The sequence below is a fragment of the Dromaius novaehollandiae genome, chromosome 8 (genome assembly GCF_036370855.1).
Source record: "Dromaius novaehollandiae isolate bDroNov1 chromosome 8, bDroNov1.hap1, whole genome shotgun sequence".
NCBI classification, from domain to species: Eukaryota; Metazoa; Chordata; class Aves; order Casuariiformes; family Dromaiidae; genus Dromaius; species Dromaius novaehollandiae.
The window spans coordinates 42,883,557-42,902,586 of record NC_088105.1 but is presented as its reverse complement, the minus strand read 5'-3'; the positions used below and the strand labels follow the sequence as shown (position 1 = coordinate 42,902,586).

The 19,030-nt window shown below is 38.6% G+C and overlaps 1 protein-coding gene across 4 annotated transcripts in view; it reads left to right on the top strand.

The window, feature by feature from the left end:
- The window catches only part of SLC44A5 (solute carrier family 44 member 5), a 127,190-nt gene that overhangs the window by 75,180 nt on the left and 32,980 nt on the right, over positions 1-19,030 (top strand). For all 4 annotated transcript variants that reach the window (XM_064516380.1, XM_064516378.1, XM_064516381.1 and 1 more), the window contains 2 exons: positions 10,727-10,800; positions 17,909-17,993. In XM_064516380.1, coding sequence (XP_064372450.1) covers positions 10,727-10,800; positions 17,909-17,993 — 159 coding nt within the window. The remainder of the gene's footprint in view (positions 1-10,726; positions 10,801-17,908; positions 17,994-19,030) is intronic.

Sequence of the window (19,030 nt, the reverse complement as noted above, 5' to 3'; positions counted from 1 at the left end):
AGTTCACCACAAGGAACTGAAGTTTGGCACCTCTCAGCTGCTGAATATATGTTTACTTGTCTGGTTTCACAGCCCTAAAAGCAGGATTTCCCCCCTCCCTGGCACTGAAGTGTCCTCTCATACTGGCGTTCCAGCTGGTTTGTCAAATGAGCTGGGCTCTACTGAGTGGTCGCAGTATTTCATGCAAATGCTGGATGAAGGAGAGAATATTGGGGGAAAGGCTACTGAAGCTAAGGATTCATAATGAATTCAGATAGACTGTGTTATGCTTCTTTAAGAATAAATAAGCATTTCCTCTACCAGCATCTTAAGATATCTTAAATAGGCCTCTGGATAAATCAGTGAGGTACCTCCATACAGGTGGGAGAACAAGCTTCTCCCTTTTCCTCAAGTAAATATACTCTTTGGGTATAAAGTGAACTATTTTCCTCCATTTAAATTTTCCATAAATTCCAGCAAGGCAATAGATATACAGTCATAGCATATTTTTCTAAACAGCTGTGGGGAAATGGAGTTAGTAAAGCACACTTTTGACTTGCCTCTAATTTCAGTTTGTCTGAACTCTCTCCTTTGCCCCGTGTTACTTTTCTCCCTCCTTCATGTAATTTCTTTCTTTTTTTTTTTCTTCCATATATTTTTCTTACTGGTTAGACACACTGCAGTTGTGTTTGCTGTCCCTTCGAGGATATGAATTCCTCTTCGAGGTGGTTCCCAGCTTTCACTATACTGTGAAGCCTTCTCCACAGCCACATCCAAGCTGACTGAAGATTGTGTGTCCCAGCTGCTTGGTTTTTCAGTATCTTTAACTTGATAGCATGTTTGCAATTCATTTTCCTGTATGCATAACTAACTGAATGTCTCTTGGCTACACACTCTGAGGGCCAGGGACCTCAAAAATACTTAGGTTGGGTGAAAGGAGCACAGTTTGGGGTGCAGCAGCAAGTTTTTAGCATGTTGCAGCCCATAAATGGAAGGCTCTAAAGCTAATGTTTTGATACATAAGTATGTTTCTTTTCTGGTCTCTCCTCTAGTAAATTGCACTTTTAAAAATTTCACTCTACAGCACTTTTTGCTCTTAGAGTCCTCTTTCCTTCCCTACTACAAAAGCTAATTTTCCTTTTTAATTGTCTTCCTTCTTTGCTTATCTTACAAATGCTTAGTAAAAATAGACCTGTGGAAAAACTCCTGGGACTAGGAACTGAAGATTGGGGTTCTGCGTTTGGCTCACTTTTTTTCGCCCTCTCTGATGGGCCTGAGAGTACCTTCCTAGGAGGATGTGAACACAGAAAATCGTCCTGAAGGACCTTGGGAGGTAATCAGGTCTATCTTCTTTCCATCTAGAGTTATGTTGTAAACACTTCTGAGATACTGTAGAAAAACAGTTTTACTAGTTAAAAAACAGTCCTTGGCATTCAGACTTCTTCAGAGCAGAATTTATCTTCTTTTAATATCTAGAAAGACAGTGGCTAATATAAATTTTCCTATTGTGTCACCTGTCACATATGACATGAGTTTGTTCTCTGAGGTCTCTGCGAAAGGGAAAAGTGCAATCACTGCACCCACAATTTATAAAGGTTTCTAAGGAGCAGGAAGAACTTGCTTTCCATTCAGCAGTAGGAACAAAGTGTTCCTATTAAATAGTTTTGCTGAATTCTTGCTTGGTATATTACTAAACAGGAAAGAAACATTGCAAATTGACATTATCGACTCTTATGATATTATTTCAGGTCTCATGAGATGTAAATTTCTTGTATCTCTAACTTCTGGAAGCATGCGGATAGGTGGGAATCTGAGCTTTCTTTTAAGTACAGTCTCTCTTATAGCTCCCTGGATTGCAGAATGATATTTATAATTCAGTGCACCCTGAACTTTAACAGAATTAGAAGTTATGTGGAAAGAACCTCAAATAGATTTTATAGTGGTTTTTTTTTTTTTTTTAAGCTGGTCTCTTGGCATATGAGGTGTATATGAGTGCCTGTTTATGTGTATATGGGCTGTATATAAGAGCTTCTGTTTCGAATGCTTTGCAAGAAGCAGCAATGTGCTGCTGTTACCTCCTGCCCTCTCTCCTTTAGCTTGTTGAGGAGTGAGTTCAAACAAATGGTAATCAGTCCTTAGAAAGTATAGCCAGAGTTCAAGGAGTCTTTTGGCTATGAGAACAGAATCAACATTTAGTGTTTGTCAGTCTTTAAAAGCAAAGCCTGTAATGTTATGGATAGTTAGAGAAAGAAGAAAATTTACCACATCTTGAAGTTGTAAGTTACTCTCATGTTTAATAGCTCTCAGTTTTTACCCTTGGAGCCTAAAAGCCCAGGGCTCCTGCACAGACAAGTGCGCCTGTGTCAGGGTATCAGTGAGAAGGACCAACAAGATAACAGCAGTTGGCTACCTTTTAGTGGGTAAAAGGTAGAAATCATCTGCCCAAAGTGTATGTGTCTGGGCTGTGAAGCCTGGAGGCTGAAAACCTCTCATGATTCCTCTGAGCAACTATGCAGGGACCTTCATGCATTATTAATTCTTAACAACTATGTACTGACCAGCAACAGCTTTTTTTCTTTTTTTTTTCCCTCTTGTTTGCTATCAGTGTGTTTCTAGCCACTCTAGACTGATGTTATCAGCTCTAATCCATTATCACGTAGATATAGGTAGACAGTCACTTTCTCTTGTATGAACTAGTTGTTGTACATCTTTTCTTTACTGTACAGTCTGTTTTCCTAAAACATTTTTTCATTCCTTCTCTACACTCTCCAGAGTGTTTCAGTATCCATTTTGAAGTAAAGATGCCAGAATTAGGTGTAGTGAAGAACTTATTTAATAAGAGATGCTGTACCTTTTTTGTCTTCCTATCTTCTCCTTAATATTCTTCAATGGCTGGCTGAGACTAGAAGGGTATCCCATCAAAATGCTCACAGGTGTTTGTGCACACCACGAACAGCATCTGTAAGAACTGATGCTTGGTATTACTTTTATTTCAATACACTTAAGGTTTTTTTTATTAAGCTTTTCAGTGAATTATTGTCCCCATTGAAACTGAAGGCAAAACACTCATTCAGCTCAATGGAGGCAAGACTATACCTCGTCTCCACCTTTCTGGATCCTTTGACATCAAAACTTCAATTAAAAAAAAAAAGAACCTTTTTAATGGCATGAATGGCCTACATCACAATTAGATTTATTGGCAGTTTCGATTTCAAGTCATGTAAGTCCTAACAGACTGTAGGTTCATATAAGCCCTATAACATCTGTTACAGTGTTACTACAGTAATGTGGATGAGTGAGTTGGATTAATGGTCAAACACCTTTTTATTGAAGTGAAATGTTAAGAGTTACTTAATCATCATAGTCTTTTGATAAGATCTATCAACTTGCTATTTTGTTAAAATCTGTATGAAACCCAGAGTCTGCTGTGAAATGCATCTTAGCTGAGTGCCCTGGGATTACACAAAACTTACGTGGTATTCGGTCTACTTCTGTTAATCTTAAAGAACGTATTTAATATTAAATGTTGGTAGTTGCTGGAAAAAACATTCTTTAGCATAATCCATTTCAGATTGCTGATGAGTAACAGCAAAGTAAACATTAAAAAAAGTGGAAAATCATATGCATTATACTTGCATGATTATAGTATTTACTAGGATCTTCTCTGTTTTACTAAAAACTGCCCAGAAAATATAAAATCTTGGCAAGAGAAGAAAAGATTGGTTGGCATGCCACTTCTGACCTGGTGTTGCTATTAATTTAGATTCTAAACTTGACATTTGTTCAAGAGTTAAATGAATTCTAGTTTCTCAATCTATTTAGGTCTTATGAACACTTAAACATACTGTACAAAATGTCTCACAGTCTGTGCATTTCAGCACATTGGGTCCTGCAGAATGGTTGAGTCTGGAAGGGACCTCTGGAGATCAGCTAGTCCAACACTTCTGCTCAAGCAGGGTCCCCTAGAGCATGTTGCCCAGGACTGGGTCCAGACGGCTTTTCAGTATCTCTGCGGATGGAGACTCCACAGCCCCTCTAGGTAGACTTTGTGCAAAAGAAGTGTTTTATTGCAATAGTTTGGCCATGGCAGGTCAGAATGAGAACATATTTGCAGAGCAATTTGAAGGAATTTGTATGGATCATCATCATGCTATATTTGGTTCTAGCCAAGTGTTAACAAACCTCAGTTTTCACAGTCATTAATTTTACATACATTAAAATACAGTGGGAAGCAGTATTGTAATTTACTGCATACATGAGTTTAAAAAATGTTAAGAATTGTACTTCAGACCTAAAGTCAAATAACCTCATAATTATGGATGTGGTAATATTGAAGCAACCTACTATCTCACACTTTCCAGCAGACTTAACCCTTTCATGTAGCACCATTTATTTTTCCTTATAAGCTGACCTTTAGAAAGACTCTTCACTGAAAAAATCTTATCTTCCACACAGCTATAAGAATCTGCTGCCATTAAATGGTACTGCTTTCTCTCTTTTTTTTTTCCCCATCCCTAATTTTCATGTTTAATATAAGCATCTTTTGGGCACCTATTCTGAAGTGCTTGGATTAAACACTAATAGAAATAAACTAAAAGGTGTCTTTTTGCCCAGGGTGATGCTCAAGCTGGTACACTGACACAAGGCATGGGGATTGACTGGAATGGTCAGACCAGTTTCAGTCTCCAGACTTTCTTTCCAAAAAACTCTGATTCAAATCCTTAGGTAGTGGTAGTTTTTTAGCTTTCCATTGATTCAGAAGAGGCAGATATACTTTCACTGGCTTAGGAGTTGCTCCAGTGATTATTGCCAAATATGTTGGAGAAAAAACAGTTTAAATCGGAGGAGGGATGAAGAGATGATGTTTTCTTAAAAGTATGTAACTGAGTTCTGTCCCCCCCACCCCCCTTTGAAAGAGAGTATAGCAGTGGAGGAGGTGACCTGAATTGTAAGAAGTCACGTTAAGAGTGCAATAGCATAAAATCCAGGGTTAATAATGGCTTAACAATTGACTGCCAAGAAATGATGCAACACCACATATTTGTCTTGTGACCGCAAATACTAAAAATAGGCTGCGAGTCGCAGAGATGCGAAGTTCGTAAACACAGTGTTACATCATTAGCGGTGTTTGAAGGTCAGATAGCAGGCTGATGGTTATTTCTACCTCTGTCCTCATTTCTAGTCCCTGTCTATTTTCTTCATTCTTTTTTCCTGTAGCATTCCTTGAGAGTTTTTTCTTCTCCGCCTCTCTGTCTCTCTCATACCTTTTGCTGTGGTTCTTGACCTTTCTGTAGCTTCAAATGAGAACATCTCTAGTATTTGGTACCTTGCTGCCTAAGATCTCTTTCCTGCCTTTCTCCAGCCTGCCCGTATCCACTTCCATTCCTCCTCATCTTGGGCACAGGGGTTGTGCCAGAGGTGCATGCTTTGAGGTACTCAGGCTAACTTTATTGACTTCTCTAGATACAGTACTGTTTTATATCAGTCAGATTAGCATCTTTCCACCTAACCTGCTTTTCCCTCTCTCTTCCAGCATGATTTCTCTTCCCAAGAGGACTAAGACTAGAACTTTTAAAAACGTAGAACCATAGAAAAGTAAGGCTAATAGAGTTTTTAGAAAATCGTGTAATTATAGCCCCCAGCCTCAAAGTAGAATCAAGTACATCTCTGCCATTCCTAATAGAAATTTATCTAACCTGTCCTTTAATGATGTGCTCTGCAACCTCTCCAGTACTATGCCAGTGCTTCACTATGCTAGCCATTAGAAAGGGTTTTTTTTCCTAACCCAAGTCTATTTTGTTGGAGTTTAACCCCCCAGCCCCCTTCTCTTGTCAGAACATCATGGGCCTAGAGATTAGATCATTTCCTTTCTTTTTGTATTAGTTTTCTATGTAACTGAAGGCTGTCATAAGGGTATGACAACCTCTAGGTTCCTTTTTGTTCACTAAATATCTTGAATTTTTCTTGTTGGTTATGTTTTGTAAGCTTCAAATTGTTACCTTCTGGACCATCTCTGATTGTTTTATATCTTCTTTTAAGTTCAATGTCCTTGCTAAGGCAAAGATCATGTTTTCCACCATGATTGGAAACCAATAAACCCAGTTTATGGGTTCTCCTGCAATTTGAATAACAATAGTATTCCAGAACCACTAGGCTACTTTCTGTAAGAGACTGAAAAAAACCAGAAATAATGTGTTGAGCTTCATTAGCAAGAGAAGCTTTATCTCTTTCTGAATACAAATGTGTCTCTTCAGAGATCTGCATAGCAAATCTCATTTATTGTGATCATTATTGAAGTAATAAATGTGTCTCTTTTTTTTTTGAGTAAATAGACTACTAAAGATGTTACTTTGACTACACTGGAGTCTTAGACTCTACTAGGAGTCTACCACAGATGAATGTTGGTAGAATATAAAAGTTATTGTTGTTTGATTTTTTTGCTAGTGGGATTTTGTTTGTCCATGTATGTTTGATTACACATTGTGTCTATATCAATATAATGTTTTGTACGCTCACTAATATGAGTGAGAAAGCTTGCATTTTTCTCTGAGTTCTTGTTTTATGCTTTCTGATTTTGGGCATACGCATGGCTGCCATTTGCAGGTTTCATTTGTGAATATTGAGACTTAATGTTTTCCAGAACTAAACAATACTTTCTGGATCATGGTGCCTGTAACTAAAACTTACCAGCTCACTGAGCCAGTATGGGCCAGGGCAGATCAGTCATACTCACTAATGACTCTCTGAAGAAGATGTAGGCTTTAAGTTGGTAGAAAACTCCTCCTAGTGAAAATCTCAGTATCTTTGTGCACTTTTGGCTTCCACACTGGAAATGGAATTTCATCGGGGATTTTGAAAAGACGCATCTTTGCAAAGACTTATTCAGCTGTGCAGGATGATGCACTTGATGTGACTGCACTGTTTGTCAGATAAGAATACCCATCTGTGCAGCAGATACTGCTTCTTGATTTAGCCCCAGTAAACAAAGGGTTTTCAGAGCTGTTCATGACATGGTATGACATAGCATAACATCACCTTGACACAGTATGATTTAGCCAGGGAAGTCTTAAACTGCAAGCTGTTTGTGAGAGTCAAGCAGGGAGGCCCACTCAGAAATGAGGACGTTAGCAGTCAACTTAATGTGTCAGCAGAGTTGAAAGTGGTAACCTCAAACTGACTGCAAATGCTTTGAGCCTTGTTTTGCTCTGCGTTTTCATGGTGCCTGTCTCAGGACTATTTGTAGGTGCTAATATGCTGCTACTACTGTTTAACTAATGAACATAGTAGTTTCTTTCTAGTGCAGCATCTTGAGTAAAATTGCACTTGTGACAGGTTGTATAGGCTTGGGGTGTGAAACTGCCAAATAGAGAGAGGTCCTAGTTAGTCATTAACCATAAAGTGCATGAATTTTTAGTGAGTAACAGGCTTCTATGCACTACTACTCAATGCTGATAATTTTCTTTTTGCTGTCTATCTACCAATCAATCAATCATTTATTTGCTGGGATTCCATCATACAGGCACAAAGTATTGCTTGGGCACACTGTCACATGTAACATGGTGAGAGATGCCAAGAAGCCAGTACATTTCTGAAAGATGGTGGAAAGCAAATCAGGCCCCATAAATTAAGCCAGATGACAGCAGTAGGCAGTAAAATCTGATGTGGGAGCCTGAAATGTATACTTAACCAAATGAAGGTGTTTTCTTACCTCACCTGGAAAAGATGAATCTCATGGTTTTATCAGTGATTTATCTTTAAAGAAGCTGCAGTGTTCAAATAGATGGTTAGAGTCACTAGGGCTTGGTTCAGACTCTGGAGCTTGGTTATTTGAAAGTAGCTTAAAAAAAAAAGAAATATAGGTGTGTTTTCAATTGATTTCATGCTTCTGTTTGTATTTTAATGCATGATGCAGTAGGATCATTGCTCTTTTACCGTATTACCATATTCTGCTATGTGCATGGTTGTCCATACAGCCTTTGCTATTAGCAGAAGTTTTTTTAATGTTTTCGTCATCTATACCGTAGGAAATGGTAAGTGCTTTTTCTCATTAATCATTGAGTGGTTACACATAATTACTGTATAAAAGTATAGTAGTGCTATCCATAAGAAATATCATAGCCCCCATATGATAAACTGTGTTTTCAATATCTAACCTCAAAACCATACATCCATTAATCCATCTTCCTTAAGGTTCAGTTTAATAGTTCAGTCTCCTGAGTGATTTTCCTCTGCCTCATTTTCCTGAAGCAAACTGGAAAAGCAGATCAGATTTACCATAACAGATCTCATTCTTAGTTTTAAAAATTTCACATCAAATCCGATTTCAGTTAAAGCATGACTGGACACGTTCTGAATAGGTTGAAGTAAGAAGCATGAGTTTCCGATATCTTTCTCTTTCAGAAAGAGGCAATTTCCATGATTTCAGTTCCTGCAACCTTGGAAACTCCCAGTGACTTCACAGTATAACCTTGTATCGTAACAATTATTTCAATTCATTCATTCAGAATGTTTTATAACTATTTTTTTCTCTCCTGTGGATCCTTATGCTTATGAAGTGAAATTCTAGTCTTACTGAAAGTGATAACATTGGCATTAAATGGAGCCATGGTTTCACCCATTGTATCAAGTAAAATAAGCAATACCTGAATTAGTCTCTATGAACTATTTTAAAATCCTCTGAAGCCACCCAGAAAGGTTTTATGTAGCTTTTATAAATTTTTAATATTTAGTCAAAGTAAAACTTGGAGCCATGCTCTAGTAAAGTGTTTGTGGGTACTTGTTCATGGTAATTCTGCAGAACCGTAAAGTGTGATCTAGCACAAATGAGTATAGCCTTTAATTATATTTAGATATCATAGAATGAGACCTGTGAGGATTGGACTAGAAGAGGTTTTTGAGAAGATAGAAGTTGTAATTAAAGGATTTACAGTGCCGTATTTCTCATGAGGCATCTCTTATTAAACATTGTGCTCCTTAAAAACTACTCAGATGGGGCGAAAACCCAACTTGAGCAGACGGTGTCAGGAGTGCTTCTAGGCAGGGGCTGGGCCAGTGAGCAGTGTTGTTTCTTCTACTTTAACCAGTTCTTCTTCATTAGATTACTGTCACACTGACCTTGAAGCCTGTACCAGCTTGGCCTTACTCAGAAGTACTTTCAGTGAGATTTTGAAACTATCTTTCTAGAGAAGCATGCAGAAGTATACATCATGCTTTTTCCTCACCTGGAAACGCTTTTCTCAAGCTCTCCAGTTGTTTAAAAGATCTCCCAGCTTTATCTCCTTTATGCTAAAGAATAAAAGCTGTTCAAAAGAGGAAATGTAGACTGGAAAATTGAAAGAATGGTAGGCACCAGTTTGAGTCTGGATTCTAAGATTTCTTTTACTTGAGAGCTTTGGTTATCTACTTGGCTCCTTGAAAAGACTCAGAAGCAGAACTGAACATTGCTCAGGTCATGAAGGCAGTCCTACACTTTCTCTTTAACTAGGAGCACTCATTAGCTTTCCTGGGGTGATATTGTTCACTCATCTTTATAAGCAAGAGCTTGTGAAGGTAGTTTATGAGGGATGAAATTGCTCATCTGTAACTGGAGTCCTAAGAATATATTGCCTCTGTAAATATGTACTTGCCCTTCTGCTACCCACTTTTCTTAGGATGTCATGTCTCATACTAATCACACTCCTAGAACTACTCTTGATCAAGGTCAGACAGCGAAAAAGAATGGATCTGAAGAAGAATTGTCTTGTGATGTTGACCCTGTCCCTGCAACCTTAGCACTTGGGTTAATACACAAACCTGCGGAAGTGAGCACGATAAAGCCCATAATTTTAGAAGAGTTGACTGGCTTCTGAGCACTCACTTTGAGAGATCTCAGGCTCAGATTTTTATAGAACCATTGAGTAGCTAGAATTTGACTTTAACTAGAATTAGAAGTGCTCAGCACTCCTTTAAAAAAAAAAAAAATCCTAAGGTGCCTAAAGTTAACCTTCAACACTACTGGGCAGAACTGAAAAATGGAGTCTAATGGTCCACATCTCCACTCCCGTGCCTGCATGAACTTAATATTCAGACCAACAAATAGAAGACAGTAGTTTAATTGAATGCTCAGATGTCTCAGTTGTCAGACTGGAGAGTGCTGTTCTTTGATTGCATGTCTGTAAAGGGAGATATGGCTCTGCACAATGTGTTTTCTTTTTCCCCTTGTAGAGCATATTTTAGCTGTGCTAAATGAGGTCAGGCAGCCACATCAGAATCTTGTGCAGAGATCAGGGTAGTTGCATCTAAACTTTTCTCATTTCGTTCTCTGTTATTTTTCCACTCATAACCTATTTGCAATACAGGTAAGTTGTGTCGAAACTTCATTTCAACCCATTTTCCATATTTGATGCTAATTTTAGGATAGATACTGAGGCTGTTACAGATGTTCTGTAGTAGCTTATGCTATAAGTGACCTGCTTGTTCACTGTTGTAAGATATTTGTTTTAAGAATATTTAAACTTCTTCCTCGGTATGTTTTTATTGCTGTCTACAATGGAACAGGCATGTATATTTATTTGCTGCTCTTCCTGTGAAAACAGGGTTCCTAACAGCTCAAACATGGTTTTGCGAGTGAGACTTCAGAAAATACTAATGGCAGATGCAGATATGCCTACAGTATATTCAGATGTGAAATTCACTGTGGAACTCAATGTTTTCAAAGGGTCATATTATACACCTTATTAAAAAAAAAATTGTTCCTTTCTCCCTCTAGGCATTGTACGGATGTTGTTTGCTGTGTAATCTTCATAGCCGTCATTCTGGGTTACATTGCATTAGGAATTGTGGGTAAGTAAACACAGGTATAGTAGTGCTTTTTCACACAGGGGAAGCAAATCTGTGAATGTTAATACTTTTAACTGATACATCCATTTAGTTTATATCTACATAAAGCTTTCCAATCAATGTCTTGCCTAGAAGCAAATCATGAATTAACACTCAGTTGTAATTAGGGAGAAGTTCAAAACCATGTGTTTGCTGATGAAAAACTTAGTGTATTCAAGTTAAAATGCCATGGTTCAATAATTTTGCTATCATAAACTGTAACTGTAGTGGAGAAAAAAAACTTTTATTTGTCATTAATCCAACAACAAAAGTTAGAGCTAATCATCTAGTTTTAAGAGGCTTTGTGTATTTTAAAATATTACCAAAAGAACCTATGTGAGTGAATGGAGAAGGCAGATTACTGCATTTAATTGTGGGATCCAGAGCTGTTTGCATGTCAGAATTTTTTTGGTAATATCCATTCTGTTTTGCTTGCGTGAGAGAACTTTGAGTGTCTTTGTGTGAAAGAACAAATGATACTGTATATGTGTACATACTGTGTATCTGCACATTTGGCTGAACTTGCTCAATTTACTTGTAAAAGTTCATTTTGGCCCTTTCTTAGATGTAAGAGAAGCCATTAGTTTCCACTACAATTCTGTAATACTATTTTCTCTTCTGTACAGAGAAGAGTTGCTGTTTAGATCATGAAAAGATGACTGTGAGCTAGGGTGATTTAACCTCAGCAATACAAATCATAAATATCTGAGAAGATACTCCATCTTCCCCCTAAATTGTACCATAGCATAACATCTTCCAAGCTGCAGTACTGGAGCTGTGTCCTCTCACCTTTCCTCTAGTACCACAGCACTGAGCGTATTCTGAAAACTGTCATCTCCCTTGGGCACTGGGAATTCTCTGTGTATTTTATTCTTTCCCTCATTTGCCTGCCCTTACTGCCCCTCCATGAACCTTCACATCTTCAGGAAGCTGGAGGAATAAGGAAGCACATAGAATACCCCTGCAAGTCAAAGCAATATGGAGGACCATTGGAGGGGAGTGCAAAGCCAGCACAAAGCAGTGAGCCCCAGAGAGACAACTGGGGTGTAACAGATGGCTGATAATGCTTGCATGTGGAAGAAAAGATTTCTTTTCAAAACTCGTTGGTTTTTTTCTCTTGTCTAATCTCTTTGAGCCCCCTCAATTTGGAGGGGGACTTGTCAGAATATAGATGCAACAGGTAGCTCTGCCTGCTAAACCTGTTTTGTAGTAGACCAAAAAAAGGAGGTAAATTAGTCCGAAGAAGCAGCAGTAGCTGCTGGACTGCACAGCTGTTGCAGACCTGCCAAGCCTCCCACCTGGTGCTGGGAGCATCTCATGTCTGGAGAGCATTGATCTGGTGTCTGTGCTGTTGTCCTCTTCCCACCCATCGATTGATTGCTCATTGATGTTTTGCTCTCTCCTTCTGTCACTGTTCAAACACAAGGCCAGACCTGAAGGAGCTGCACTCAGATCAGAGGAGCATTTATTGTTTTCTTGAACATAAAAACATTCCTGGGAGTAGTGACCAGCCTCTGTGCAGGCAGGCAATGTACTGAAGTGCCGCTGCCTGGCCAGGGGGAGAGAACAGAGAGTGTTGCAGTTCCTAGCTGTACAGTGTTGCAGTTTCTAGCTGTACAGTATTCTCGTGCTGCTGGATCTTGGATCTCCCGCCAGCACCACATAAATCTCTCTTAATCCTTTGGCTAGAACTTTGTCAGTTCTAGCCAACTTTATAAGTTCATTTTCCCCCCGAAACCCATATACTGCATGTTGTAGAGGTTGATAGCAGCAGCAGATGGCTGGCCCGTTCCTCTCGTCTCTGTAATCTCAGACAATGCACTCGCTGTGGTGCCAGGCTGTGAATTGGTCATATTCCCTGCTCTGCTTCATGCAGCAGTATCCTTTAGAAAGCAGACAAGCTTTCTAAACAGTCTTCTGCTGCAAACCTTATGAAATATTGGTTAAAACTAGAATCTGTCCCTGGAACCTGATCCAAAATTTGTAACTGGCTACTTCTACCCTTCTTAGAGGGAAGATTTGGATTCTTAATCTAAAAATTTTTAGTTCAGATCCAGATGGTCCCTGCTTTTCATCTAGTCTTATACTGTGATTCATCTATTCTTTTCACTCTAGCTTATTTCTGAGTAAAAGATGAGATCGACTTTGGTCCAGTTCCAGGGGCTAGTCCTGCTCAAAATGCATGAGAGTCAATAAAGTTCACATAAAGAGAAGTTAGATTATAAATCAATCCTTAGACATGAATTATGCCTTGGGTATCTCCTGTCCGTTGGCTTATTAGAGAAATAATAAAAAGTAGATTCCTCCAGTTTCTTGAATATGTGTGAATAACATTCTGGATCCCTGTTTGATCTGACTGAAAAAATAAGGTGTAAACACAGGCTCACCACACAAAACTGCTGTGATTGAAAATATGGGTCAGATTTTGCCCTCATGTGTGTATGTATGTATAGCTACCATAGGCTTCAGCTGTATGTGAATCTACGTAACAGTGGGGAAAGATTTGTTTCATTGTATGTTTTAAGATAGCTGAAATGTAGTCCGAGTAAAAGGTAATCAAACGTCCTTGAAAGATCAAAGCCAATGACTTACGGTAATAGCCTTTCTCAGTCCTGCTTCGGTGATGGCTGCTGTTGAATGACTGTACTGAATAGACATACTTATTATGAGAGTTATTCTTTGCTGTCATTATTTTAACTTTACAGATGAATTAATAGCGCCAATTTAAAATTCAGTGTAGTTTTATTTCTTATGGAACTGACTAACTTAGCACAGATAACTCACAGATGTTGGGCTTATCAAGGGGATACTTTAGAAAAGTTTAGTCCCTAATTTAAGATGGTTTTAATTCAGCAAAATGCATTTAAAAAGGCAGCCAATAAGTTACCTTAGAAAAGAGCCTCGCACTTCAAAGAACAGATTAATTAAAAGTGACAACATTTGTTGTGGTGTAGGTCCAGCCCTGAGCTCTCTGGTTCGTGTATGAACTGGATCATGACCTCTTGAAGAGCTCTGTGTACAAGGAGAAATCACTTTCCCCTCTTAATGCTGAGATCCTAATCGGTGGCTTCAGTGCAACTGGTGTCTATCCTCAGAATGCAGCTTTACAATTTGCAGTATCAAATTTCTCCAGTGCTGTTCTGTACGTTAAAAGAATGATGTGGGGTTTTTATGCTAAAGTGTACTTAACTATGCTAAAGAGTTATGATCATGAGTAATGATCAGTAAACCATCTCTTCAACTTGTAGTACCTTATATTCAAGGATTTTCATCATGATTAGAAATTGTTCTTTTTAGTATTACTCTGTTTTTATACAAAAAATGCTTAATGGATTCAAATCCTAAATGAGGACTTGAGATCATGTAAATTTTTTGATGACAATGTACATTGCTCTTCGTGCAATTTTCTGCAGTTTTATAACTCCGTCTATGAAATCCTCGCTTTTGTAGAGCACTTTCTTTGTTTGCAGATATATAACTGAGGACAAACCTCTGCCCTGGTAGATCACCCCTGAAGTAGTCAACAGTATTTTCTTTCCCATACAGAACTGGGTGTAGTCTTGCTCCAAGGGATGTTTATACAACAGCAGTACCATCAACATGGATTTACAAATTCAGTATCATATGTTGTATTATCTGCTTCACTGCATTAGAAAATTGCTTGTGTTAAAAAGCCATAAGCACAATTTGGCAGGCCTGTTTCTCCACACATTAAAACATTAAAAATACACCTTTAAGGGAAACAAAATAGTGATATGAAAGCCTGCACTTTCAAAAATACACTGTAGAGAGAATGAGACAGACAGTCTGAACAGATTAGTAGTTAATTTTTAAGTATCAGTGGGTGCCCTTGTTCTGATCACATTTACTCCTTGACAAGGAGCTTTCTAGCCTTTGTAACCACAGATGCAGGTACAGAACAGAAAAACAGGAATGCATCTGATGAACATTTAGAATGACAGACATTAGCTATTTTTGATGCTGTCCATGTGTGTTCACTCCCCATCAGTAAAAGCACAGTGATGTAATTACAGACCTCCTGATAGCAGATCCCTGTCAAATGCTGTATTGGTGTCATATGCTGTCCCACTGCTGCTCGGAGGGTTCACTCAGTTGTGTAATACGGTTGAGCTGTTTTTTAATTTTCTTGTTTAGCCCAGATGCCTGCGTCAGCACTCTGGCTGCAGCCTTATGAGCATCAGAACATGCTGGAATAAAAATTCTGTATGACTCGATTCCATTTCATTTAGTTCTTGATATTGGGTCACCAATAGTGCAGCACAACCAAGAAAACATGGTGCTGCTCTGTCATGGTAACCTTGCTCCTTCAGTGAGAACTGTTGAATTAGGTACTATTCTTCACTTAGTAGGCTGTAAAAAGGTGTATTTATCATATGGATTCTTTCACTGTCGTTGTTCTAAGTTTACCAAGAAAGTAACGGAGGAGGAGGTTTATCAACGTTGCTGCTTAGCTGTGGCACAGGCAAAGAAAGAAGCTGCATATTTTCTCTTCTGTTGGTCATTTCCCTTCTCTTTTTCTGCTGCAGGGTTAATCAAATGCTAGGTCTGTGTGGTCTAAAGCAGACCAGTTCTCCTTGGTTCCGCTTTGCAGTTTAGTTGAGCGGCATCTTCCTGCATCCACCTAGCAGCTGATCCCAATGATGGAATTTCACAGAGAAGAGTGTGTTAAATCTCTTTTTTCAAAATGGTTTCTTTTTAATACTGTTTTATTGCCTCAACATGACTGAAGCCTGAGGCACACAGGACAGTGACTACCAAGCAAGAGTAGCTGTAGGCAATTTGATAAGGGCAAAGCAAGTACAGTCTGTACAGAACAGAAATACTATTGAGAAGCTGCAGAACAAAGGAGTGATTTGCGTTGTTTGCACTTCACTAATTTCTACTAATCATTGGGAAACATACTGCAAAAGATGAATGATGAAATCATATGAGATCAAGGAGCGATACAAACCTGGTGAAACCAAGAGAGCTTTTTGAAAGATTTCAGCAGGCTTTGTATTAGAGCAAAAACAATATGAGGATAATACACTGCTCTGCTCATTTCATGAGCTAAATTTTATTCTTGATGGCTATTTTAGTCCACCCAGACTGAAGGACATAAGCCTGAGTTACATGGCTGTTCTTACGGAAAGATCCTTCATAACAGGTTGCTGTGCATGCAGGTGAAGGACTGAGATAGTAAACAAAATTATTTTGCAATATTTTCCTCCTTTCCTCCAGATTTGTCTGAGGAGGGAAAAATAACTCCAAATTTAATATGCAATCTAGGAAAGGGGTATTGTTGGCATTAGGAGCTACTTCCAAATTATCTATAGAAAGCAGATATAAGCTTTGCTGATTCTCATCAGCACTTTAAATCTGGCACAATGGAGTTAGAAAAAATAAACTCAAATAACAAAAATGAGTCCTTTTAATAATTTGCCAAACTAATTAAAAATGGGGAGGGGGGGAAGGCAGGAAAAAGCTCATGTAGAAGAGTCATCTAGCATCATGCAAGTAAGTCCTGAAGGCCTTTCTGATCTGTATAGGAGCTTGATCCATTTGGGCCAAGGCTTTTAAGTGTACAGAAAGCAAGGTAATATTAAAGTGGAAGGAAAACTCGTTACTGTCAGAGTAATGATGGAAGAAATTTTATGTGGTATAACCTACAGACTCAGTGCAATCAACCAAGAGTTATCAGCTCTCTGAATTCATGTACACATGTGTAATTGAGTAATCAACTGGCTGTAGAAATTTGTAGGCAAAAGGTGATGCCTCCTAAATGTCCCTGATAAGTAAAGCTAATGAAATAAGTTGATGGGTTTCATATGGGTGAAGCATTTTAGCTTTCTATGAGCATCAGAAGAACACAATCTGAAATACAATTAATCTGAATGTTCAGAAAGTGTTTGATACTGAGCAGCAGGTTAATTTACAAACCCCAACACACAGTAAAACTAAGATGTATTAAAATGAACAAGGATTCGTTTTGGTAACCTAAAACTATTCAAGCTGAAAGGTAGCATTACAGATGCTTCCAGTTGTTCAAGATATGTTATTCAAGATATGAAGTTATTCAGGAAGTTATTCAAGAAATGCTATGTATTGGGGCCAATCAGCATATAGATAGATTTGCAGTATGCTGCTCTGAGATCCTATGTAGATTCTCTCTCCACTGCAGCCAATAATGTTGAATCTTAAGTGCTGCTATTACCAAAGTGGCAGTGAGGAAAATGATGGTTCTGCAATTGGCTAAATTTAATGCCACAAAGTTGAGAGAAAATGGGGGTTATTACAGAGAAGCAAGTTCAAGGTGGTTTGCATAGATCAAAGCCTCAAGTGTACGCTAAGTGGCTCCTGACATTCAGTGTATAGTGCACAGGAGCGAAGGTTGGGAATAAAATTTTTGTAATGCCTGTAATCTTTTTTACAAAATACAAGCACAGGGAAATGGCTGGGAGAAGATCAACAGTGTTTTATTATAGTCCTCTAACAAATCTGATTTAGGGTGCCAGCACAGGGTATTGATGTGGAGTTACATTTTGTTTTAATGTTTTAATTTACCAAGTGAGAGGTTGTTTCCATTTCTAATGCAGCTGGAGTCCATTAGATTCAGTCACACCCTGTGTATTGTCTGTCACATACCCAAGTAATCCTATTCATTTCAGTGCAATTGTGAGTGTCTGTGAATGCTCAGTTTTGTCTGCATAGTTAGCTCCGTATTTCTCTGTGACTGCAAGCCAACGGAGCTGCTCTTTCCCATTTTAATAACCATTGTTTTCTAAGTTCATTACCTCATAGTTTTGATACAACCCAGATATGTGTCCTGAAGGTAAAAAGTGAACTGGCTTGCATTCTTACTGATTCATCCATGTTTTATTTTACTTCATTTTATTTGTTTTCATTAAAAAAATCTACTATTTAGGGAAGATCAATCCTCTTCAGTGGCCATCGAGAAAGATTAAAATGGTACATGAGAGGTGATGCATTCTCATGCTAGTGAATTTCAGCTGTTAGCAAGCTACTGCTGGATGCTTGATTAAAATGCTAAAAGTTACATGTATTTTTGCAGCTTGGGTGCACGGTGACCCCAGGAAAGTGGTTTATCCAACTGACAGCTATGGGCAGTTCTGTGGTCAAAAAGATACCCTCAATGAGTGAGTACTAAATCCATTCACCTACCTTTATTACTTATGCACTGTGGATAAGAAATGAGGTTTCAAATCCTCTGTCTGCTCGGAGTTCTTGTAGAAAGCTGAAGAGGCAGCAATGCTTGTCTTCCTCTTACTGTATTTATTCCAGATAAGGTTCAGAAATAGCTTAGTTGGTGCAAATCAGGACACAAGTTATTACTGTAATGGAGTTATTTTCATTATTGGGAGAATACTTTCAGTAAAATATCAGTATAACTTAAAAACTGCATCACTAATTACACAGAAAGTGACTAGGTGGCACAGCTGCTGGCTGCAGAGCTTAGGACATTTAACTAACCCTTTGAGAAATCATTCTGTCCTCCCCAGGATAAGAGTAATCCTAAAGCATTGCAGCCCGATTCTCAGTTTTTCTCGACAGGCACCAAATACCAGAAAAGACCATAAGGAAAAGCTGTTTTGTTCTGCTGCTTACCTGGTGCCAGCAGAGAGGAGAATGGGTGGTCTGGGAGACAGGCAGCTGTAACCCTAGCTTCCCTCGGGATATCAGTCAAATGGCTCTATTTCCTTGTCTTAGTTTCCCAGTCTTTTAAATTTGGGCCTGTGAGAATTAATTAAATGAACCGGAGTACTTGCAGATGAAAATAGCTGCTTAGATAAGAAAGGTGTTGCATCATTTTTTTTTCTCTGAAAATCAAAGACTGTTTTATGGAACAGAATTTGAGAAAGATTTTTGCTTTTTTTTTTTTTTTCCTCTCCTTCTCCCTCGTAAATAGCGAATATTAGACACACTCTATGCCCCTGCCACGGACATGAAGCTGGATGGTATGCAGGAAGCAAACAGAACCCTGTGGTTGGTACCAGCTCTTTGGTGCTTCTCATTTCTCTTCCTGTTTAGTTTTCTGGGAAGTAGCAGAGGAAACCAGTGTCCAAATGGCCGGTCAGAAGGGGAGGAGCAGGAGATAGGGCTTTGCATGCTCTCAAGCTCTTTTTACAGAGAAAACAAAATGACTAGAGATTGTAAGAGCTGTTCCACTCTCTGA